Consider the following 26,245-nt stretch of genomic DNA (forward strand, 5'->3'; position numbering starts at 1 on the left):
AGGGAATGTTTGTAGCGATCAAAACAATGATTGCATGGCACTATTGGTCATCTCACCTTAGCAAACCCCCTCAATTCTGCATCCATCTGCTCCACGTTTATTTGCCTCCATTTGCTCTTTGTCCAGTTCTCCACATTGGTCTGTATAGATAAAGACATGTGCGTGGGGTCAGTGAGCAGAGGGTGCTTAATTGGGGCATTTAGCGGCAATAGAATCAATGGCCATTGAGACGACAGACCTGGTCAAATTATTGATCTTGAAGTGCGGCGGGCGTCTTGAAATTAGGCTACTTACGTGCACAAATACGACAATGTCCCACAGTTCTTTGAGAACAACAATGTCTCGTTTGCAGAGCTTGATGTCTTTAAATTCGGGGATTGTGACGTCAAAGAGGTTTGTTGACTGCTGTAACTCGGACAACTCCTTCTCCAAGTCTCGTATTGCCGTTTCAGACTACAACCATAAAGAAGTGTTATGCAGAGTAAAAAAAATAAAGCAATTTTATTAATTCCTACGTTCTCCAGACTAATGTAGGGATGTTTCGTTTTGTAACTGAACGGTGCAGTTGCTTTGAAGGTGTCTCTGAATTGGCTTTGCTTCACCTAAAGAATAAGAAACGGGAAGTTTGGTGATAAATCCCATCCAATGATGTACAATGTGGATCGAAAAATGACATGTCACCTCAAATTCCACGCAGCGTCTTCGTAAAACCAACACCTCTTCATTTTGCATAGGGGAGACCTCATGTCTCACCTTTAAGGCCAGCTTTTTAGCCCCACTCCATTTTTCAGGGAGTTCCTAAAAAAAAAAAAAGTTGACTTTATACTGAAATGATTTAATTCTTTGCAAGCAAACAAAACTCTCCTCATTTCCGTACCTCCAGCTGAAAATAGACCCTGTCCGGGATGGTCACTCCATGTCGTTCCAGAAGAATTAGTGTGCCCTTGAGAGGCTCAAACATCTTGTCCGTGCCAGGTTGTCTGTCTCTTACGGCCAACAGGTGACTCATGATTTCCACCAAAGCATGTTGGTCTCCTTTAGGAACAGACTTAGCTAGTCCTTCAGCAGTAGTACAGATAAACTCCTGGAGCTCATCAAGACTGTCATGGAAAACATGAAACATGAAAAAGGCATGTAGACACATTGTTTTAGCGGTGGCAATATTGACCTGTTAGTGACGTATGTCAAAAGGTGCTCCTTAAAAAGCCAACTCCACTTCTTTATGATGTTCAGAAGGTTGACTTTGAAAAGCTTGATATCCACTCGAAACCAGCCATCAAACACAGCCGAGTCGTCAAGCTTGCAAATTTCAGCGTGCAGGCCCTCATAGTAATCAATCTGTTAAGTTAAGACCATAGTTATTTAGAAAAATGGATGGCATGTTTACAACTGAAAAAAAACCTGTTCTTTGAAGTCCTCCACTGTAGGAGGGCTCTCTGGCAGGATATCCGCTCTGTGAGCCTCCACCTCTTCGGGTGTCAGTGCACGTGCATACAAGAGGAACTGGCTGAGGAACTCTGCCCGGTCCTCCTGCCAGAGATGGCTGTAGGAATCAAACTGTCTCTGGTAAGCTATGGCTTTGTTGAGGACATTCTCCGCTCTTTCCATCACTTCTTTGCGCAGGTCCGACAAATCCAGCATGTCTTCCATTAGATCCTGCCAATGTCAGACCACACGGCACTTGTATCGATCCATGCATTGTATTTTACTGTATGTGCAAGGGAGTACCTGGTAGCTGTCCATGCTAACATGAGTAGCCAACCTGTTGATATTCACAGATGTCTTAAATATATCTCCAACAAGTCCTTCCAGAAGCTCATAAAAGCCATCCCCCGCATCTTTCTCCAGTGATGGAATAAACGTTATGCCCAGGTCCGTTAGTGTCAAATGAGGCTCAAAGAGAGGGGCCTGCTTGGGGTACGATTCCATGTTGTCGATGAAAAACTGGAGGGAGTGGCTGATGTAGCTGAAGAGCCCCTCAACTATCATCTCATCCATGTACTCCACATAGGACAACCAAGCGTCTGAAGTAGAGTCTGCGTGGAACAGCACCATGTTCTCCTGATGGTTACAAAGTGGAGGGAAAGAAATCATCAACTGTTTTTTTTTGCTGAATCATGACTATTCAGATGCACCTCATCACTCCTCAGGGAGTGCAGAAGCTAAAAATATATCCTGTAAGAGCGAATATCGCAAATAAATCCTGATACCTGCACCAACTTGTGGATGGACTCTCCATCGTCTTTTATGGAGCTGTATATCTTGCCAAGACGGTCTCTCCTGTCCTCAAGCTGAAGCGGTGAGCTTTTCTTGTTGTCCTTTCTGCAATACATCGTCTGTTTGCTCCAACTCTTCATCATCGTTTGTACGGCGTCACGGTTGTCCTTCGCTCGACTGACTCGCTCCACCAGGTCATGGACCAGGTCTTTGGTGGTACCGATGAAACTCCAGCAGTCCTGGTCCTGCCAAGTCAGATCGGTTTCTGCTCTTTTCAGTTGTTGATCTATAGCTGTCAGCTCAGTTGTGATCAGAGGGAGTTCCACTTCCAGAACAGTCTGTTTGAGTTGATTGTACCACTGCACTACGAGTTGCAGACTGCTCACATACTGAAAAATATATGGGTGACAAATGATGACGACCATGTAAACTACATTGACAAAAAGTGAGCCTCTCACCTTTGTGAAGAGGTTACGTTTCTCAAAAACAGCCATGGCTGCCACAGGAACGTTAACGTTGAGTCTTTGGATGTACTTCACATCTTTTAGGACTTCGGAAAGCTAGGGAGCAACAGCAAAAAAAACTAAAAATGTCATCCAATACTTCTCTACAGGAGAGGAGAAATATGATCTCAGGGAAGAACTACATTTGAAACACTTCTATGCTAGGACTACGTTAAAAAGCCATAGCATTTCAGTATGCGGAATCAAACTATGGAATGGATTGAGTAAGGAACAATACAAGCAGTTGATGTTTGCTAAATACAAGGATGAAGAGTCTTGAACCAGTCATGATGTGCTATACATATCACTATATTGACACTTACAATGGTACCCATTACGTCATTGGATAGTCATATCACCTTGTACTTTGGTACGTGACAAAATTTTTTTAACAATAAACCTTAAACTGCATTACGGAAAGCAGGAAGTGAACAAATGTAACAGTTACTGATTGTAAAAGTACCAGATGGAGGGGTAGGATTTAATAAGCTTTGCTTCTTCCTACTCCTTTTGGACATGTGGAACTGTGAACTGATTATGTGATGCATTCAATTGTCATCTGATGCATGTTCAAATGAAATAAAACCATTACCAAATAGTTAGTAACGCATACATTTGTTCACTTTTCAGTCATCTACAATATACAGTACTTCCCCATAATTGTACACCACTCACATTTCAGCAAATATTTTCATTAAAGTACATCTTCACAAGGGAGAATACTCCAGAAATTAAACTATTATCACAGCCACCATTGTGTAAATAGCTGGCAACGCTAGTGAGTACCAAGATAATTGCGTCTGGCCTACTACAGTCAATCATCTGGCTGCATGGATGCTTCAGACACTGGGGAGAAACATGAATTCCAACATGTTTGTGTGAGTGAGAGGTATCTAACATCCACTATCTGTGTGACGCTTCAGTAGCAACCTGTGCAAATACCCAAGAGAATGAAGGCTACACTGCAATGGTACTCACAGTAAATAGCGCTTGTGTTGCCAGCTATTCAGACAATATTGATTGTGTGTTGACTTAGTTTTACAGTAAATTTGCCAGTGATGCTTTCCTTGATGGAATATTAACTCACCTTGGGATTGAAATTGACAGAAATGAGGTCATTTGAAACATTTCTGCATGTGAGGGGTTGGTTCAGGTTAACCTGGCAGGCCTGCTCCAAACCATCACACCACTCGGAGTAAACATCTTCCTCGTACTGATGTAGAAGAGTCATCACCTCGTTGTACATGTGGTGCTCCTTCATTGTGGGCTCCGCACCTTCTACGGGTCTGAAAATTAAGTCTCCAAGATGAATCTTTTACATGATTATTGTAATTAAATAATTGCTTCATTCATTCAAAGTAGTGTGCTTACCTTTCAAACAGAAATCGGATTTTTTCCCATGGAGTTTCAATGCGTTCTTTGATCATTTTTGCCCACTTTAATGCTCCAGATGTGTGAGCCATGTTCTTTCCATAACAACTCTCCTTCTGAAAGCATTAGACTCAGCGTTGAAAGCCTGCTGCATTAACAACATTTGTTGTCCACTTTCTACGCACCTCACTGAACTGTGACTTTAAGAGCCATTTACATTTTTCCAGCTCATCTTGAAATTGTTGCTGTAGAAGAGGGATGTTCGGACTGAACATTTGTCTGATGTGTCCTCTCTCGAGAAAAGGTCCAATGATTGTTAACAGCTAAAGAAGAAAAACACAAGTGACTTTAACCTGCAGTTGTTGTATCCCGGTCATCAACATCAGTTTGACTCTTTCTTACTTTGAATGCTGATTCCAGCCCGACGCAGTCCTTAAATGCCGAGCACAGAAGGCTGGCAAGTCTGCATTCAAAGTCCTCCATCTTCACTTTGAAATCCTTATAATCCTGGTCAAAATCCTGGAGACAAATTGTTTACATACATTAATTCATTCATTTTGTACCGCTTATCCTCACCAGGGTTGCGGGGGAATGCTGGAGCCTATCCCAGCTGTCTTCGGGCAAGAGGCGGAGTACACCCTGGACTGGTGGCCAGCCAATCACAGGGCACATATAGACAAACAACCATTCACACTCACATTCATACCTATGGACAATTTGGAGTCGCCAATTAACCTAGCATGTTTTTGGAAAACACGCATGCACGGGGAGAACATGCAAACTCCACACTGAGATGGAGAGTGGAATTGAACCCGGGTCTCCTAGCTGTGAGGTCTGTGCGCTAGTTTATATACATATTTATTGCAAATGTACTTTATAATGCAGATAATCAAAATGCTCAAACTCAATCTTTTTTTTGTTTGTTTCTGTAATTTCACCCCATTTTGCTTATTTTTGCATTTTCAGACATTTTAGGATGACTTATGGATTTATCTTTAAAGGCTAATTTTATTGAACATTTAATAAGAGTTCAATTAGTCCTTCCAATTAGGTATATAAATCAACACTACATATTGGAACACTATATAATTGTCTTGTTTTGGTTTTCATTATTAATTCGAGGGGTGCAACTTTTTCCACAGGAAATAATGTAAATCCAAATAAATACATTTTATTTATCCAAATAAATTTTACATGCAAAAAACCTGCAACATAATTATATATGATAAATGAAATTGACAAATAAACTAATAATAAACTAACTTTTACCTCTATGTCTTTGCCGAGGAGTGGCGAGGAAGGAGGGGAAGCCTTCTTCAGACTTTGAGTGAGTTCTTTATTAAATTCTTATTTATCTAAAGTGCTGGCACTGGCAACTTATTTGGCCCCATGGCAGGTTATTTAGCAGTCACACCCAATTAAAAAAAAAATCGCACAGACAGTCACTAGTGCGTAGTGTGCTTTTTCTTGAGCATGGGACAATGAATCGTAATATTGAACAAAAACCGAGGAAGAGTTTTAGAAGTGGGGCACAGGGCTTGACTGTATTGGATAACTCTTTAAGTCTAATGTTTATTTGAGTATCCCTACTTTATAGAGGAACTTGAGGCAAACCTTACAGGAAACAATAATTGATTACTGGAGCCTATCCCAGCTGACTATGGGTGAGGTAATAACAAATAATAATTTGAGTCCCCAATTAACCTAGCATGCAAGTTTGGGGATGTGTTGGACACAATCAACATCCTACGAAACGTTTACCTGAGAGTCGCAATCCAAAGGGCAGTGTTCAGTGTGTATCAACAACTGGCAGTGTTCAAGGAACTCTGTGTACATCTGAGCGGCATGCTCGCTGTAGAATTTGCCTTTTGGTCCACCAAATTCCAGTTTTTCCATCCTTTTATATTCCAGCATTATTTCAAAAATGTCCTGCAAAAAAACAAAATACAATAAAGAAAGGAACCCAACCCAAATATAGAAAAAGCCAACCTCACCTCCAGTTGTAGCATGCGGTTAAGGAAGTGGTTGAAACGTGTGAAAATCATAGCAGATGGGAAATCCCAGGGTGCGTGATTGGCATGGTTGGCCAACTTCTCCCTCTGGCTGTGGTAACTCTCTTTGAAACATCTGAAGACTTTTATCACCCTCTTCACCATCTGTACGCCTTCCTCCGGGTCTTCTCGCAGTAAAAGGTCAGAAGATAAAAATACTATAGCCTGGAAGACAAAATAGTGCATGTTTAAATTGTTTCATCCGCTAAATTGCAAAATTATCAACATCTCCGGTTTCAACATACCTGTTCAATCAGCAGATTGCAAAGCTCCTGAAGTAAGACCACAATTCGCGTGGGTCTTTGATAAGGTTGGCAGTTAGTCCAGATCAGGAATAACAAGTGAAACAGTGAAGGGATGGTCGCTTCAAGGTGAGGGAAACCTTCTTGTTCCAGTCGGGACAGTTGACCACACAGTGGCTGGAGATGGAGGTCAATGTCTTCAGCTTCTTGGAGAGCTTTTGAGAATACAGACGTTAACTTAAGTGTAAAAAGTAACTACAGTGGGACAGTAGTCGCTTTATACGTCACAGTTTACTTAAAAGGGACATATTGTGCTCATTTTCAGCCCTTCGTATTGAGTTGTGGACTACTATAGAGCAGCTACACACAATAACCTGCAAAAAAAGCTTTGTGAATGAGAATGAATGAATATGGATGTTTGGATTAAAGGGGACCTATTATACTCATTTTTCGACCTTTTTTATTGAGTTGTGTAGAGCAGCTACACACAATAACCCACACAGAAAACTTTTTTGATTTTCCAGAATCTGCACCTATTCCAGCTATATTTCCTTGGAGTTCCAAAATGGTCTGTTTTAATTTATTCCACCCACAGCCCACCTCCAGGCCCGCCCACTTCGCTGCGATTGGTCTCACTAGCTAGTACCAGAGCACAAAAATGCCTTCCAAATGCGAAAACCTCATTATATGAAACTTTGGCATCGTTTAACACGAGAATACAACATTCTAATAACATTTATCGGTCAGAAAAGTGGAAACTTTAAAAGTTTGTCTGTAGAGTTAATAGTTTTACATTGGCAACAGTTCATTCAAAAATCAATAGTTCTATGGGAAACAGTATTACTATGTCACTGTGTTTGACTTTGGAGGTTCCAGGAGTCTCCTCATTTAATGTTGATATTTCCAAAAAAAAAAAAAAACAACTCTTACCATCAAACACGTTTCCAATCAGAGTCTTGATTGCAGGATGATAGCTACTCTCCATCATCTCCAGCATCTCTGCCATTTTCTCCACAACAAGACTCTGAAGCTACAAAGTAAACAGACCAAACTCTTCAGAAAGGAATGGCAGGAAATGAAAATAAAGAATATGACTTTTTTTTGCAGTGCATGCCTGATGATATATGCTCTGAATATTGCTCTTCCTGGAAGCCCAGAACTTGAGCTCAGCACTGGGCCCTGGATTACAACTGTTCCGCAGTATGTCTGATGAATCCTCCTTCAACATTTTGTGAATCAGATTGGTCCAGTTGCTGACGTGGGTCTCTATGTTGTGGGCCAGAGCCCGATCATAGTTACCATACCTGAAAGGGGGAAATAAACAACCATTGTTTCTGCACCCTAATATTTCCTATCAAGTCATGTGGTTGTCTTACATTTTAAACGCATTGGACACATTTTCCAGCCAAACTGTTGCAGATGGAATAGGGAGGAAAGATTCTCCCAAAGCCCTTCGCCGCACCACTGATGTTTTACTGCATATGCTCTCCGCATTACGAGTAATATCCTCCGACAGCAGATGTGGCCATGTGTAATGATTTAGATTATTGGACAGCAGTGGGACACATATCTTTTGCAGGAGATAACACATTACAATTAATACGTGAGCACAAATAGTGGAAGTGTCATGGTGGTCACCTGTTCAACAGTGATTGAAAGCTGCAGCAGTGGTAATGGAGACAAGACGCCAAAAAGCAAAAGCTCCCGGTAGTTTTCCGAATTGATGGGGACAGCTCGCTTCTTTATGGTGAAAATCTGGTTACCTTTGGCCGTAGGAGGAGCCTATATTTGAAAAAAAATATGCACACACAGATTTTACATGGCTAAACCTCAAGGCTAAACTATGCTAATGGATGGTTGAATTGGTTTTGAACAGATTCCACAATGTTTACACTTGCACAATTCAACATGTACACAAAGGAGTAGGAAGAAGCAGTTAATTTAATCCTAACATTTCTCATACTTTGATACTTTGTTCACTTCCTGCGGTGGTTACCGTTTTCTAATAGGGAGAGAAATGTATTTTTTAACTTGTGTCACAATAGAGAGCTAGCTTATTCAGTGATGACGGAAAAAGAAAAAAGAACGAAAAAATAATTTAAAAAAATACAACAAAAATACAACAAAAACAAGAGCAAACAATGAACAGAGACAATGCGTAATGTTTAAATAATTGAAATATATAATGATAAATGAAATAAATCGGGATAAATGATACCAGAAACTATGACTGCTAAGCTAGCATATTAAGCTAGTTTTGCAGCACTGACCATACCTTATTAGCAGCGACCAGACAACCTGTCTTTGGCGAAGAAAAGTAAACAGCGTTGTCTTTTTCAAAAAGGTCTGACAAAAGTATCTGGAACTCTTCAGTGACTGCACTTTTATCCCACATTTGACGCTGCAGTTGTAGAAACGCACAAACTTTCTCCTCGACAAACTTTACTCTCACGTCGTCGAGAAACGAAGGCGTACTTTCGTCGTCCGACATAATTGACTGCTTTACGTCCACACCGCTTAGCCACTTAGCCAAATGTAAAATACAACAAATACATAAGTCGGAAATTATCCACTAAATAATTAAAAGGGTTTTCCCTCCATGCGCTTGTCTGCGAAGTAGAGTTAAAAGGTCCACACAGGGTGGTTCAGCTTGCGGTTGCCTAGCAACGGACACTCTCCTCAATCACTGCCACTATAAGGTTTAGCAGTCCTGGATGATGTTTACACGGATGTAAATATACTCCTGTCAACAATAGTAAATATATATATATATATTACATACAGTATATATAATGTCTGTTATAATACTATATCTGTAGTTTGTTTATTTATTTATGTCTTCATTGAAAAAAAAAAGTGCAACAATTTGCAGCCATTTAATAATAGCTTGCATTATTAGCTGAACTTTGCTGAATGTTTGCAGTACATTTGTATGTTGGTGCCCTCCATGAACCAGTGTAGCTGTTGCATAGTCCCTTTCACATAAGATGTGGAAAAAACAGGTTTTTTTTCTGCATCCTGATGCATTTGTTGCATCAACCATTCATCATTTAATATGAAAAGGTATCAGCAGTCGTAATAAATTCTCATGTCCAACATAGAGGACGCTGGTAAAATGTGTCATTGTCAGTATCTTAAAAAGTAATTAATGTATCCAAAACTATCTCAAATGTGCAATGGAAAAAAAAATGGAAAAATGTAATAACTTACGTCTCCTTAAAATATGCTAGTCAGTCTGGTAGAAATTTTTAGGAAGACAGACTTCTATTTGATTGGACACACAGCACAATATGTTTTATGACAGTTTTTTTTAGCATTCAAGCGTTCCTTCCAGTGACCAAAATGCATTGGGTCTCAGGAGGATCTAATATTTTGGCGTTAAATAATAAGTACCATAAATATAATAACAATAAATCGGACATATATGTATATGTGCTATGCACATTTTTAGGATTGTACCATCAGTGGCAAAGCTACGGGGTCTACGGCCACCCCAGTGGCCACCCCCATGGCTGGGGAACAATTTTGACAAACGCTTCTCAGTGGTGCAGAACATTAGTTCAGCCTAACAGCTGTTTCTGCTTGGAGGCGTTTCACTGTAGCACACAACTTTCCGTGGGAGAGAAGAAAAGGTTGGAGGTAGATTTTTCAAGTTTTTTCAATAGGTTGACTTTGATACTGAAATTGCAGCATGAGTGGGCATGTAAACCAAGGAGTCTATAGAGTTAAAAACAGGCTGCCATGATGGTGAGCATAATACAGAAACTATGCATTAAAATATGTCCTTAGCATACTGCTCGGCTACGGTCCAAAACCTTTGGACGAGGGGACTAGTTGCAGCCGTGCCCACCCCTGGTCACTCACCGGCGACACCAATGGCCAACTTATGTGAGTAATGGTCTCACCTTGCCCCCCCCCCAATGAAAAACGTCTGGCTCTGCCATTGTGTACCACTGACATACACAATATGAATGAAAATAAATAATTATAATAAATAAAAAAATAATATATCATAAATATAATATATTCTATTTATATATAATATAATATGATATTATTATGAAATATAATTATAATAATTTATTTATTCAAATGATTCCTTAAATGAAAAAAAAATAATAAACTAAACAATGAAAATAAATAATTAGAATAAATAAATAAATAATATAATATATCATAAATATATTATAATATATTATATTTTATCGATATAATATGATATTATAATATAATATAATTATTATAGTATAATTATTATATAATATAGTTATAATAATTAATTTATTCAAATGATTTGTTAAATAAAAAATAATACAAAAATCAACCAAATAATGAAAATAAATAATTATAATAAATAAATAAATAATATAATATATAATAAATATAACATATTATATTATATATAATATAATAATTATTATAATCTAATATTATATCATATAATATTACTATAATAAATAATTTATTCAAATTATTCCGTAAATAAAAAATAATAAATACAAAAAAATCAACCAAACAATGTGCAGCAAATCCAATGTGATTCCAAGTGAAGCATCCTATAAAAAGTCAAAAGTGAGTCAGTCAGAGGGCTCGGCTTTGCAGGTGGCACTGCCATTCTGGCCCCCGTCACCAACATTGACAAGGCCACCTGTGGGGAAGAGATTTCCTGCCTGTTGCTATGGTGCTAATAACAAGTTGGAAAGCAATGCAATGAAGCAGTAACGATGAAGATGGCTCCCGGGGGACCCAAACAGTCATTTTATGTTGAAAATCTGAACAGGTGTTAACACGGTTGAGACATGTGAGTCATTTAATGTGCTCACGCTTTTGGTCTGTATTAGGATAGACTGGATAGATGACACTATGTGATTTGTCCCACTTTATTCAGTTGGTTTTCATCCAATTTTCTCCAAAATTTTGCCTTGTTTTTTTTCGTTCTGTGAAATCGAGGTCCCAAACAAAGCATCCAATGCGTTGCTGACTGTCTGCCAATGCATTTTAATAACCCTCCATGGGGCTAAAAGAAAATCATGCAAGCCGGAACTCTAATAAAGAAGGTGAGATCCATCCGTTCCTTGCTACTTTTTGGACATGTGGAACTGTCAATTGTAATATGCGATGTATTCAAATACATTCAACCATTTATAAAGTTCAATTCCACCCTCGGACATCTCTGTGTGGAGTTTGCATGTTCTCCCCGTGCATGCGTGGGTTATCTCCGAGTACTCCGTTTTCCTTCCACATTTGGCGACTCCAAATTGTCCAAGTCACTATCGACCTTAATGAGGACCAGCAGTATAAAAAAATGGACGGGTGGCGTATTTTTTATAATTTTTTTTTGCAGAAAATGTTGCTTGATGTTCAATTTTTACCACTTTTTAAAAAAAACAAAAAAAATTGGAAAAATATAACATTTTCTTCTGTTTGTGGTTCTTCATGGAAAAGTTTAGACACCCCTGAGGAAATGTTACCGACATCTGGTGTCAATATTTGACTGATTTAATATCATTATCAATAGAATATTGATATATATTGATTAAATGGAATGGAATGGACTTTATTGTCATTTATTGTCATTATACAAGATGTACAACGAGATTGGAGAGCTTCTCCTTTCAGTGCAGTAGTCAAGTAAAAAAAAAAGTATATAAAAGTAGAGTAAAAAAAAGACAATTTAACAAGAAATATACAAGATATTCAAAATATACACATAGTATTGCACAGGAGCATATTGCAGATATATTAATTTTAGTGCAATGATAAATGGGTCATAGTGCAAATAATGACTGTAATAATGAATGTATTGTATTGGGTTGTTAAATAAATATATATGATTGAGGAAAGTGGTAAATAGATTGCAGACATGTCTGGATCTGTGTGTGGTGTCCATATTATGTCCCTAAAATACATGCAAACTGCATCCTTAAACAAAAAGACTGCACATCCACTATTGTCCTGTAGAGGGCACTAGCTTTTCTCTTTTGACACATTGACTCCATTGGCCTTTAAGAGGAGAGGCAGCTTTTGAACTTTCACTTTTACTCCACTGTTTTAGCTCATGTTCTTCAAATGACATTCTCAAAAGGCTAAGATCATTTGGCCAAACAGTTTTAACGCCAAAGCTCACCAGGAAAATTATACCTTTTTGTTTTCAAACGCATAAAGTAACTTCAAGAAAATGTGTCCAGCAGAACCTACTGTGATATGAATACATAAGTAAAACAAACAAGGGGTAATGATATGTCGCTTACAGTCCTGTTAAATAAAGTTGGAGTTTGACAATTAACTCACCCAGCCTTCTCCTGGCCACCATCGTGTCGCCCTTTTGACCGTCTGTCAGGCCACAGATTCTCATTCACGTCACTTCGACTTTCACCTGGCTGTCATATAATGAATGTATTATTATTACAGTATATTTTCCACCATGTTTGACAATAGAACAGACTACTGTGAATGTAATAACTTACTGTATACACCAGGGGCGTCACTAGGGTTCTGAGGTTCTGAGGACTCAGCCCCCTGGAGATGCACAGAATATGAATGAATGTAGTAGACAGTAAAAAAAAAAAAAATACATAAATAAATAAATAAAATAAATAAAATAACGCCAAATAAAATGTCATGGTACAGGGAAGTTGTAGCTTGCAAATTTATCTTACATTTTTATTACCTTTCCTGACACAGAGCAAATTTGTTTAGCATGTAAGGGCATTTAGATCAACAATACTATCTGCCCCAATGGCTGGATGGGACAAAAAAATAAAAAATAAAAAATAAAATAAAAATAAATAAATAAAATAAAATAAAATAAAATAAAATAAAATAAAATAAAATAAAATAAAATAAAATAAAATAAAATAAAATAAAATAAAATAAAATAAAAAATGGACAGATTGGACAGATTTTAGTAGAGATACTCAATTGTTTTAGTCCACCATTAAATTTATATAAGTACACACAATCTACACTGCAAAACCGCTGCTTAAGCAGTGATCAATTATATAATAATCATTATTTTATTATTAATTAGCCTATTATTATTATCATCATTATTCTTCTTCTGATTATTACTAGTAGTAGGCTAGTATTAGTCTGCTTATTGGCTTGCTTATTAGCCTGCTTTTGCCCGATTATATGAAATTTGTCAGATATTTTTTTTGTAAAAATATTTATAAAAAAATTAATAAAAAAATAAAAAACAATCAATAAAAACATCTCAAATTATTTAGGAGGACTTAAGAACATTTTAGGCCCCCCTAAACTAGGCCTAATGACGCCCACTGCTGCATACAATGATATGATGCTGGCGTGTTTTGGTGCGAGACTCGAACAAAAACATTTGCAATTTGATGAGTGAGTGTGAGTGTGTGAACAACATCCAAGTGGGTTGGAGGTTTTGCATATAGAACCAGAACTGTAAAATGTTTGGCCAAAATAAAGAGTTTTAAGAATGTAACATTCAACAAGTATTGGCTAAACAAGATTGCCGTGATCTGACAGTTGGTCGATCAAACAAACACATAAAAAAAAAAAAAAAAAAAAAAATCCTACTGCGGAGCGCTAATGCTCTTGAGGTGTTATGTAAGCCCCCAGAAGGAACAAATTTGTTAGCCCACACCCGAGGGCATCTGGTGATGGATATGTTGTCCTGGGGGAGATGGGAGGCCTCAATACAACAGCCGGGCTGCTTATCTTGAAAGACTTGTTTTTAGTGCCTCCTCTGCTGGGAAACAAAAGCTTTAAGGGCCCCCCATTACCTTACAATAGTTTTTCAATCCCTATTGTTTAGTTAGTTCACACACATACATATTAGAGCATATGTCATGTATTACACTCAGGTTTAAGATTACTGCTTTAAGTGGCTCATAAGAATTTGAATTTTTTTTGTAAAAATATATTTTTTTAGTCGTGGTATGTTTGTGTGTGTTTGTCTACAAGACGGTTGTTTGTGTTGTGGAGGAAGTCCAGATCCGGGGGCCGTTAGGTGGGTCTCCGCCTGAGGACATCCAGGCTGGTTTAACCCACTTAATCAGCGTCCTGAGAGACTGGCACTGACTGGGTGGGGGGGGTCACCGTGGGCTCCTCCAAATGAAGTGCAACCTCACTAGACAATGCTGCTGTCAATCAGTCTTAACCTGCACTGGGCCCTTTATTCCTCATATAGTGTACTTGTGTAATGATTCACTCCATAAATGCAAATTAATCTCATCAATGTTTTGACTACTGCAAAGCAAGCATACAACTGAGAGTATTTTTTTTTTTTTTTGCATTTCACACCTATACTTCCTATCGGCATAAATAAAGGGATACAAATCACGCATGCCCTTAATCACACACACATATATATATATATACTATACATAAGAAATACCCTAATTCTCAGTTGTTTTACATTATGCATGCTAAGCAAAATCTTCCTATAGGCTAAACTAATCTTTTTATAATGGGTATGAGTAGTAAAATATTCTGTTTTCATTTTTAATTTGATCCAAAAGGCTCAAAGCGTACAAAAAACTTCAATTTCTCTCATAGGAAATAATATAAATCCAATAAAAAGTACATTTTCTACAGTATAATTATAGTTTTACTTTTGCAAAAAGTACTACAAAATGATTTTATCACAGTTCCGGCTAGCATGATTTTCTTTGGCCCCATGGAGGGTTATTTAAATGCATGGGCAGAGAGTCAGCAACTCGCGGAACGCAAAAAAACGAGGCAAAATTTTGGAGAAAATTGGACGCAAACCAACTGAATAAAGGGATACAAATCACACATGCCCTCTTTGCAATGTTAATCACATATATATATATATATATATATACACATATGAAATACCCTAATTTTCAGTTACATAATGCATGCTAAACAAAACTAATCTCATTTATAATGGGTACAAGTAGTAAAATATTCTGTTTTCATTTTTAATTTGATCCAAAAGGCTCAAAGCGTACAAAAACATTCAATTTCTCTCATAGGAAATAATATCAATCCAATAAAAAAATACATTTTCTACAGTATAATTATAGTTTTACATGCAAAAAGTACTACAAAATTATTATAAATGGTTGAATGTATTTGAATACGCATACATTGGAATACATCGCATAACAGGAACGGATGGATCTCACCTTCTTTATCACAGTTCCGGCTCGCATGTTTTTTTTTTTTTTGGCCCCATGGAGGGTTATTAAAATGCATGGGCAGAGAGTCAGCAACGCATAGGAAGCTTTGTTTGGAACTTCGATTTCACGGAACGAAAAAAACGAGGCAAAATTTTGGAGAAAATTGGACAAAAACCAGCTAAATAAAGGGATACAAATCACACATGCCCTCTATGCAATGTTAATCACACACATATATATAAATATATATATATAAATACATATGAAATACCCCAATTCTCAGTTACTGTTTTACATAATGCATGCTAAGCAAAATCTCCCTATAGGCTAAACTAATCTAATTTATAATAGGTACAAGTAGTAAAATATTCTGTTTTTCATTGTTAATTTGATCCAAAATGCTCAATTTCTCTCATAGGAAATAATATAAATCCAATAAAAAATAAATTTTCTACAGTATAATTATAGTTTTACATGCAGAAAGTACTACAAAATGATTATAAATGATTGAATGTATTTGAATATGCATACATTGGAATACATCGCATATTGCAAGTAGCGAGTAACAGGAACGGATGGATCTTCTTTGGCCCCATGGAGGGTTATGCAGAGGAAGTTTTGTTTGGGACCTCGATTTCGCGGAACGAAAAAAGCGAGGCAAAAATTTTGGGAGAAAATTAGACGAAAACCAACTGAATAAATGGGGGACAAATCACGCATGCCCTTTGTGCAACGTTAATCACACACATATATATAAATATATATATATATATAAATACATATGAAATACCCTAATTCTCAGTTACTGTTTTCCATAATGCATGCTAAGCAAAATCTCCCTATAGGCTAAACTAATCTCCCTAAATTGATCATCATCGCTGCACATTTCTCTCCAACACTAACAAGATAATGAAGACACCCGAGGACGCTTCCTGCAATTTCCACTTCCTTAAGGCTATCATTTGGAGCTGTTTGCATGGCGCATACAGTCAATACTTTTTTTTTTAGCAGTAATATCCCAAGGGCTCGTGTCAGTCCGGCACCATTTTTGTTTTAAATGACTGCTGAGTGAGACTCCTTGGCTGCTTCTCAACACTCGGGCTTCCTCGAGGCCTTGCATAAAAAGCGCGTGCGGTTTCCTAATTCCCGGCACGGGGGATATGTGGAATGCCGCATGGTGTTCCGTGACATATTCCGCTTAGAGACTGTGATTTATTTCCTGTGGTGTACGGCGCAACGCTGCAGGAGGATCACAGGTGGCGTGTAGGGATTATTATGGGAGAGAGGATAGCTTCATAATTGTTTAAAATTCAAACATGTTGAATGATAGAAATATACAATAAAGCAAATGGTTTGCAGCCCATAAAATAAAACCGATGTGTGTGTGTGTGTGTGTGTGTGCTATTAATGACTGTTGACCATGCCGTTAAGGCCCTCTTTAAAGGTCAAGAGGTCGACCTTTGCTCATGTCACAATAAAAGTCTCAGCATAACATGAGGAGAGCAATCAAGGATCACCCACTCTGACTCGGCATCAGGGGTGTCCAAACGTTTTCCACAATTAATTAAAAATTAAAAAATAATTTGTGGGCTAGATGGATATTTTTATGTATAGTTTTATTCATATAAGCGCTTAAAAAAACATAGTATCAACATTTTATCTTTACTTTTCCCATTTTTACTGTTTTTTTTTTTTAGGTTTGATTTCATTTAATGTACCACGGGCCAATAATAAATGAGTTGCGAATCACAAATGGCTCCCGGGCCGCACTTTGAACACCACATTTTATCCAAAATTATTTAAATTATTTGTGCAATTTACTGTACATTGTTGTTCATATTTGATGTCATCTATTTATTCTCCACATTATTAGTATTATTATTTATTATTATAATAATTTATTATTATAATTTCGTCGGCAATTTCACTGTTGTGTTATTGTGCAATAAAAATAAAGGAAGTCTATCTATCTATCCATCCATGCATCCATCTTTACTTTTCCCATTTTTGCTGTTTTTTTAAAGGTTTTTTTTTTAGTTTTGATTTCATTTAACGTGCCACGGGCCCATAATAAATGAGTTGCGGGTCACAAATGGCTCCCGTGCCGCACTTTGAACACCGTTGCACTGCACAAAATAGACCTTTACAATTTCAGTTCAGGCCTTTTTAACAAAGAGACGTCGCCGCTTCTCAACGGACATTAAACATAATACCATAAAAGATAAAAGTCAAATATTTTTTAATTTTTTTTCCCCAGTCACAAAGATAATTTTTTTGTTGGGCTGCATACAAAAATAAAAAATCAAAAAATAATGGGGGGCTAGATGGATATTTTTTTGTATAGTTTTATTCATATAAGATTGCTGAATGCCAAATAAACCCGTTTACCTGCACACACGCAAAACTTAAAATTATTATTATTTATCCAAAATTATTGAAATTATTTGTGCAATTTACTGTACATTGTTGTTAATATTTGATGTCATCTATTTCTGTCCATCCGTCCGTCCATCTATCCATCTTTACTTTTCTAATTTTTGCTGTTTTTTTTTTAAGTTTTGATTTCATTTAACGTGCCGCGGGCCAATAATGAATGACTTGCGGGTCACAAATGGCTCCTGGGCCGCACTTTGAACACCGCCGCTCTGCACACTCTGTAGTGTCTTTACAATTTCAGTTCAGGCCTTTTTAACAAAGAGACGTCGCTGCTTCTCAACGGATATTAAACACAATACCATAAAAGATAAAAGTCAAATACCCCCCCCCCCATGTTGGGGCATGTCAAAGACAATTTCATGTGCCTTGAAAACTTTCCCCCTGTAATTTAATCATAGTGATATCCTCCTTTTTCCTCCGTACTTACAGTAAACTGCTCCAACTCACCTGACTGGAAGCCTCTTATATCCTAATGGGCCCCCCACCCCCTACCCCCTACCCCCGTCACACACACACACACACACACACACATTTCTTTGACTTATTTAGGCCCAGAGGTCAGGAAGGCTTTGCAGTTGTGCAGCGATAAGCGCTGTGACCTTTTCAACTCCTGCCATAGCGGCAGTATGTTAACTAGTTATTGTCCTGATGAATATTAGCATTGGAGAATACATGACAACCAATACAACACAATTCAACACAACCTGATTGCATAGGTTATGTTTGTATATAACACTAACGACTGAAGTTTAGGCCCAAAAAGGTTCAGCATTTTGAGTTAAAGTTCATTTATAATGGGTACGGGTAGTAAAATATTCTGTTTTCATTGTTGATTTGATCCAAAAGCCTCAAAGCGTACAAAAACATTCAATTTCTCTCATAGGAAATAATATAAATCCAATTAAAATACATTTTCTACAGTATAATTATAGTTTTACATGCAGAAAGTACTACAAAATGATTATAAATGTATTCAAATACACATACATCGCATATTACAATTGATAGTTCCACATGGATCTCACCTTCTTTATCACAGTTACGGCTCTCATTATTTTCCTTGGCCCCATGGAGGGTTATTAAAATGCATGGGCAGAGAGTCAGCAACGCATAGGAAGCTTTGTTTGGTACCTCCATTTCACGGAAGGAAAAAAACAAGGCAAAATTTTGGAGAAAATTGCACAAAAAACAGCTGCACAGCGGTCAAGTGGTTAGCATGCAGACCTCACAGCTAGGAGACCCGAGTTCAATTCCACCCTCGACCATCTCTGTGTGGAGTTTGCATGTTCTCCCGGTTAATTGTCGACTCCAAATTGTCCATAGGTATGAATGTGAGTGTGAATGGTTGTTTGTCTATATGTGCCCTGTGATTGGCTGGCCACCAGTCCAGGGTGTACCCCGCCTCTCAACCCGAAAACAGCAGGGATAGGCTCCAGCACCCAAAACCAGGGCGTACAAAAACCAAGGGTTGCGTTCAGAGTTCTATCAACCAAATTTGGAGGAAACAACCTTTTGTACCACTCTGACAGATGATCAAGATCAGTGATTTTCTAAGTATAACATGCAGCAGCTTGAGAAAACTAAAGAAAAACATATTCTCAAACCTGCCAAGCTCGCTTCAGTTCTGTTTTAAAACAAAATGATGTGATTTTTAGTAAGGTCTCGGGTAACACGAGAAAACCGGGAGTAATGGTAATGGTTTAATTTCATTTGAACATGCATCAGATTACAATTGAATGCATCACATAATCAGTTCACAGTTCCACATGTCCAAAAGGAGTAGGAAGAAGCAAAGCTTATTAAATCCTACCCCTCCATCTGGTACTTTTACAATCAGTAACTGTTACATTTGTTCACTTCCTGCTTTCTTAATATAGTTTAAGATTTTTTTATTTATTTTAAATAAAATAGAAATTTTTATTTTTTTACATTTGTTCACTTCCTGCTTTCCGAATATGGTTTAAGTTTTTTTTTTTTTTTTTTTTAATTTTTACATTTTTTAGTCCCGTACCGAAGTACGAGGTGATATGAGAGTGGACTAGAAAACTTCATAAAATGTGCTGCGGTGAATCAGTTTTTCAGGTTTTTTTTATGTTCTGTGAGGGGAGTCCCACCTCACTTTACCACACATCGTAAGTCCCCGATTCCGAGCATTCTGGTCCACAGTATGTGAAGCCATGTTGGCAGTGGACAACGACCCGGCTTTAAAACCACTATGGCCAGGATCACTTTAACAAGTCAGATCCTGTCAGCCGGTTTAGTTGTGTTCAAAGGACCAATTAGTGGGTCCTACCTTAGCCTGGAGCAAAGAAAAAAAAAAAAAAAAAAAAAAAAAAGCCTTGTGGTGCTGCTGCCGGTGGTGATGATGGAGGGGGGGGGGGGTATGCACCCACCTGAGCGGTACACCGCTCTTCCCAGTGGGCTTTAATTTGAGAGATAAGAGCGGGTGGCAGTTTTTGGGGAGGCTTTTTTTTTTTTACCATTACATAGGACTTCATTGTGGTTGCTGACCGTTTGATCTTAAAATAATTTACTTAATGATCTCACCGCGGGAGCAATTGGTGCTGCTCGATTAGTCTGCAGGGTCTAATGGAGCTGGGAAAGAAAGAGGAGGAGGAGGAGGAGGCGGGGAGGGGAGAGGGAGTGACACAGTAAGGGCTAAATCAATCTGCTATGTAACCTTGGGGAGGTGCAATTTTTGCATAAATTCACAAGTGAAATTCTGACAGTGTTACAGCCCAGGTATATAAATGTGGAAGTTGACTAATACAACTCCTGGCTATAATATATGCTCATATAAATATTTTTTAAATATATATATATATATTAATTCTCGGATCAGAAACCTGCACCTTGCTTATATGATTGAACTGTGACTTTGGCACTTTCTGCACATTTAATGTCCTATTATACTCTCAGTGACTTACTGACGATAAACAATATTTGTACATATTTCATCACCAAGCTTAACAGCTTAACATATAATACTAACAATTTCTGTACATTTACCAATGCAAGTTTTTCAAAAATTAATGTTCGATTCCACCCTCGGCCATCTCTGTGTGGAGTTTGCATGTAAACACCAATATCCCTCAGATCGGGCTATTTGGAATTCAAGCTAACGTTTCACCTAAAACCAAATTGGGGCTGTCAAATTTTAATCAGATTAATCACAGTTTTTAAATGAATTAATCATGATTAATCATCATTCGCAACTACAGGTATGTCAAAAATATGACAATTTTGAAATTGAATACTGTGATAAATAATAATAAATGATGATGAATTAGGGCACCGGGCAACTCTCGTGAGGTGTTCTATGGAACAACCAATATTCATTCATTCATTCATTTTCTACCGCTTTTTCCTCACGAGGGTCGCAGGGGTGCTGGAGCCTATCCCAGCTGTCTTCAGGCTAGAGGCGGGGTACACCCTGGACTGGTGGCCAGCCAATCACAGAGCACATATAGACAAACAACCATTCACACTCACATTCATACCTATTGACAATTTGGAGTCGCATGTTTTTGGAATGTGGGAGGAAACCGGAGTACCCGGAGAAAACCCACGCATGCACGTGGAGAACATGCAAACTCCACACAGAGGGTGGAATTGAACTCGGGTCTCTTTGCTGTCTGCGCGCTAACCACTCAACCGCCGTGCACCACCCATTTCCATTTATTATGTGATTAATTCCTTCATTTATTACCGTCCCGGGCCTTTATTACCCAGCATGCATTTGTTTTCCCAACGACAAATCTTGTCACGTTTTAATCCCCCGCCAGACCTTGTGACAACCCCACTAAGGTAACTCAGTCAAGATGGTTCTTGGCCAAGCCGTGTGGTCATCTCCATCACCGGCGTCCACCCTATGCATGAACTTACCGTGGATTGACAAATCTTTGAGGGAAGTTGTCGAGGCGGAAGAGAGTCCCAAATTGAATTACATGCACAATTCTCAAGCACTGAGAAGGGGGGGGCATCACTAATTAAAACCATGTGATTGATGACACTGACGCTTCATGCCAAAGGAGGATATATCACCCAGGCAGTCACTTTGCTGCATTGGTTCCTGTCTCCAGACGGTAGTATAGTAGAACTTCAGGCATGGGCGTATTTACACCCTTTTTCGTCAGTCTTACCTGTGTCCAGGGTGGAATTGAACTCCCGTCTCCTAGCTGTGAGGTCTGCGTTCTAACCAGTCGACCGCTGTGCAGCTGGTTTTTGTCCAATTTTCTCTAAAATTTTGCCTCGTCCCCTAAATGGAGGTCCCAAACAAAGCTTCCAATGCGTTGCTGACTGTCTGCCCATGCATTTTTATAACCCTCCATGGGGCCAAAAAAAAAAATAATGTGAGCCGGAACTGTGATAAAGAAGGTGAGATCCATCCGTTCCTGCTACTTTTTGGACATGTGGAACTGTCAATTGTAATATGCGATGTATTCCAATGTATGCGTATTCAAATAAATTATAATCATTTTGTAGTACTTTCTGCATGTAAAACTATAATTATACTGTAGAAAATGTATTTTGTATCAGCTCGGGGGGAAGGCATGGGTGTATTTACACCCTTTTTCGACAGTCTTACCTGTGTTTTATTCCCAGGTAAAATCAACTACAAATCCAACACACAGTACATGACTTTTTAAGGGTCTGTAGAGGTACTACATTATGTCATAGTACACTAAAGTAACAGTGTTGGTACTAATATGGTGCAGTTTAGTATTTGAAAAACTTAATTCATTAATTCATAAATTTTCTACTGCTTATCCTCACAAGGGGGTGCTGGAGCCTATCCCATCTGTCTTTGGGCGAGAGGACTGGACACTGGACTGGTGGCCAGCCAATCACAGGGCACATATAGACAAACAACCATTCACACTCACATTCAGTCGCCAATTAACCTAGCCTGTTTTTGGAATGTGGGAGGAAACCGGAGTACCCGGAGAAAACCTTACGCATGCACGGGGAGAACATGCAAACTCCACACAGAGATAGCCGAGGGTGGAATTGAACTCGGGCTGTCTCCTAGCTGTGAGGTCTGCGTGCTAACCACTTGACCGCCGTGCAGCCCCGCCTTATCTCACTCCCGTTTTTTTCCATTTTAAAGACCTACATAGAACCTCCTTAAGAACCTCCTGGTAATTTTTAGAACTGGTCTTAACCTTTTGATCCGGACTCTACCCTGCTGGGGTGAATTGCATGTATTGTTGTCAATCAAGCACTTATCCGGTTCGTTCAATACTAGAACACGGAATACAAATAAATTGTCATTGATGAGGTCAAAGTTCAGACTCTTGGTGACAAATAAAATTTTACAACAAAAAAAAAAAACCTTGTTTCCTGAGAGAATAAGTGGATGACTGCTGTGAAAGAAACATCACGCCATTAACACGTGTCACATAAGAGACTTTCAAGTGTCTTTGGAGGACTAAATAACCGCTATTGATATTTTAGCATTACAATGGCCGCCTTAAGTCTCAAAGCAGTCATTGTTTTTATTTAAGACTCGGCCCTTTGCTATTGCTATTAGTTAGCTTTCCCATTGAAGAAGAAATCAGAAGAAACTAACATTTAAAAGAGGGATGAGAGGACCGCCGGTGTCGTGAGCTAAGAAGAGCTAATTCACTGAATGGCTTCAAGGGGAGGGAAAGCATCATCACTGTTGTCCATTCACTGTGTGTGTGTGGGGGGGGGGGGGGGTGAGGTCATTTTGAAGCTTTTGATGGGCATGCCTCACTTATCAATAGCAGATCACCACACCAATATGATATTTCGGAGGACATTTTGTGACAAGTATACACTGGAACCCACCCTCGGCCATGTCTGTGTGGAGTTTGCATGTTCTCCCCCGTGCATGCGTGGGTTTTCTTCCGGGTACTCCCGTTTCCTCCAACATTCCAAAAACATGCTAGGTTAATTAGCGACTCCAAATTGTCCATAGGTATGAATGTGAGTGTGAATGGTTGTTTGTCTATATGTGCCCTGTGATTGGCTGGCCACCAGTCCAGGGTGTACCCCGCCTCTCGCCTGAAGACAGCTGGGGTAGGCTCCAGCACCCCCGTAACCACCGTGAGGATAAGCGGTAAAACATGAATGAATGAATAAATATTATATGGCTGCATGGTGGACAAGTAGTTAGCGTGCAGGCTTCACAGCTAGAAAACCTGTGTTCAATCCCTGTCTCGGCCATCTCTGTGTGGAGTCTGCATGTTACTCCCCGTGCATGCGTGGGTTTTCTACGGGTACTCCGGTTTCCTCCCACATTCCAAAAACATGCTAGGTTAATTAGCGACTCCAAATTGTCCATAGGTATGAATGTGAGTGTGAATGGTTGTTTGTCTATATGTGCCCTGTGATTGGCTGGCCACCAGTCCAGGGTGTACCCCGCCTCTCGCCTGAAAAACAGCAGGGATAGGCTCCAGCACCCCCGCGACCTTTGTGAGGATAATGATAGAAAATGAATGAATGAATGAATGAATGTTGGTGTTCTGTAGTTGGCAACTGTTATTTTCCTGAAACTTACCAAACTTGTTCAACTGCTCATTACTGAAGAACGAAAAAATGTGAAGACCAAAATTTTTTTTCTGATGATAGACAGGACTCTAATCTTGTCTTTTGGTAGTTTCCATGTTCTCCCCAAGTTTTCTCCGGTTTCCTCCCACATTCCAAAAACATGCTAGGTTAATTGGTGACTCCAAATTGTCCATAGGTATGAATGTGAGTGTGAATGGTTGTTTGTCTATATGTGCCCTGTGATTGGCTGGCCACCAGTCCAGGGTGTACCCCGCCTCTCGCCTGAAAAACAGCTGGGATAGGCTCCAGCACCCCCGCGACCCTTGTGAGGATAACGATAGAAAATGAATGAATGAATGTTGTCACATTGTTGGCTAATATGGCTATATTTGTGTCAAAGTAATTTTTTTTCTTTTTATTATTATTATTATTATTTTCAAGATGGCGGCGGCCGGTAAAACAGACCCTCTCCACATTATTATTATTATTATTATACGGGAGCCAGGAAACAACATTTTGTTGGCAATTTTACTGCTGTGTTATTGTGCAATGACAATAAAGGAAGTCTATATCTATCTATCCATCCATCCATCCATCTATACAAAAAGCCTTTTTTTCGGTTGGGAACTGATATTTTGCTGAAACCTAAATATGTTCTACTACTAAAGAACAAAAGAAGGTAAAAAAAACTTCTAATATTTCTCTCATCTGTCTACAGTAAATAGCCCAATAACACAATATTGTGTGTGCCTTGAAATAACAATATTAAAAAATGGCTGGGATTGAATGACATCACTGAAAAACCCACTGCAGACAATATTGCCCCCCCCCCTCCCCCCCCCCCTAAAGTAGCGCTGCGTGGGATGTTGTAACACCCCAACGCTCCTTATGCATGCTGTATAATCACATCCAACAACAAGCACAACCTGTCATTGTTTCCAAATGTCACATTTAAGAGCGCTTTGTTCCTGGGAAACATCAGCTACATTTCGGAATCTGCCCCAATCAACACCTGAGATGGCCGCATTCCATTTCACTTTTACACATGCTGATTGCCGCTTCTCTCGGTGGATCAACTCCATCAGAGGCTCCTTACAATCAAGCCGCTATTTGGAACCCTGAAAATTCTAGACCCGTGTCAACATTTTTTTTGGAAGGGGGGGGGATTTTGTTTTCATACTGATTGACTCTAATCAGCTGCACTACGCCAACATCGCTTTGGCCTGAGTTGCTAACGTCTGATTAAGGTGGGAGGACATACACAGTGTATTAGGCAGCATGGTTAGCATGTCTGCCTTTGAGCAAGGCGGTTCTGGGTTGGAATCTTGGTAATGGTAATGGTTTTATTTCAATTGAACATGCATCAGATTACAATTGAATCAGTTCACAGTTCCACATGTCCAAAAGGAGTAGGAAGAAGCAAAGCTTATTAAATCCTACCCCTCCATCTGGTACTTTTACAATCAGTAACTGTTACATTTGTTCACTTCCTGCTTTCCATAATACAGTTTAAGTTTTATTTATTATTTTTTATTTGTATGATCATATCACCTCGTACTTTGGTACGAGGTGCATTATTAACCCCCCCTACCCCCCCCCAAAAAAGCCTGTTTTGTTTTGAACAAACAGCATTTGAAAAGCAAGATGCTAGGCTATAGTTATGGGGCTAAATAAGTACATGTGAATAAATGAATTATGCATTGATATAAAAAGTCATGGGCTGCACGGCGGTTGAGTGGTTAGCGCGCAGACCTCACAGCTAGGAGACCGGGGGTTCAATTCCACCC

At 38.8% G+C, this 26,245-nt stretch overlaps 1 protein-coding gene across 1 annotated transcript in view; it reads right to left on the minus strand.

Annotated features, from left to right (window-relative positions):
• Positions 1-8,908, minus strand: part of si:dkey-233k19.3 (dynein axonemal heavy chain 11) — a 51,741-nt gene extending 42,833 nt beyond the window's left edge. Inside the window, exons 1-22 of the mRNA XM_058084083.2 lie at positions 8,660-8,908; positions 8,023-8,166; positions 7,761-7,954; positions 7,499-7,688; positions 7,315-7,414; positions 6,388-6,599; positions 6,086-6,307; positions 5,853-6,020; positions 4,494-4,610; positions 4,277-4,414; positions 4,092-4,207; positions 3,808-4,006; positions 2,676-2,777; positions 2,211-2,606; positions 1,729-2,061; positions 1,402-1,656; positions 1,169-1,338; positions 878-1,100; positions 682-798; positions 516-602; positions 295-453; positions 57-140 (exon numbers count right to left, since the gene is read on the minus strand). Of these exons, the coding sequence (XP_057940066.2) occupies positions 57-140; positions 295-453; positions 516-602; positions 682-798; positions 878-1,100; positions 1,169-1,338; positions 1,402-1,656; positions 1,729-2,061; positions 2,211-2,606; positions 2,676-2,777; positions 3,808-4,006; positions 4,092-4,207; positions 4,277-4,414; positions 4,494-4,610; positions 5,853-6,020; positions 6,086-6,307; positions 6,388-6,599; positions 7,315-7,414; positions 7,499-7,688; positions 7,761-7,954; positions 8,023-8,166; positions 8,660-8,875 (3,942 nt within the window). The 5' untranslated portion in view covers positions 8,876-8,908. The remainder of the gene's footprint in view (positions 1-56; positions 141-294; positions 454-515; positions 603-681; positions 799-877; positions 1,101-1,168; positions 1,339-1,401; positions 1,657-1,728; positions 2,062-2,210; positions 2,607-2,675; positions 2,778-3,807; positions 4,007-4,091; positions 4,208-4,276; positions 4,415-4,493; positions 4,611-5,852; positions 6,021-6,085; positions 6,308-6,387; positions 6,600-7,314; positions 7,415-7,498; positions 7,689-7,760; positions 7,955-8,022; positions 8,167-8,659) is intronic.
• Between the last annotated feature and the right edge of the window lie 17,337 nt (positions 8,909-26,245).

The sequence above is a fragment of the Doryrhamphus excisus genome, linkage group LG17 (assembly GCF_037039965.1).
Source record: "Doryrhamphus excisus strain RoL-2023G ecotype Guam linkage group LG17, RoL_Dexc_Guam_v1.1, whole genome shotgun sequence".
NCBI classification, from domain to species: Eukaryota; Metazoa; Chordata; class Actinopteri; order Syngnathiformes; family Syngnathidae; genus Doryrhamphus; species Doryrhamphus excisus.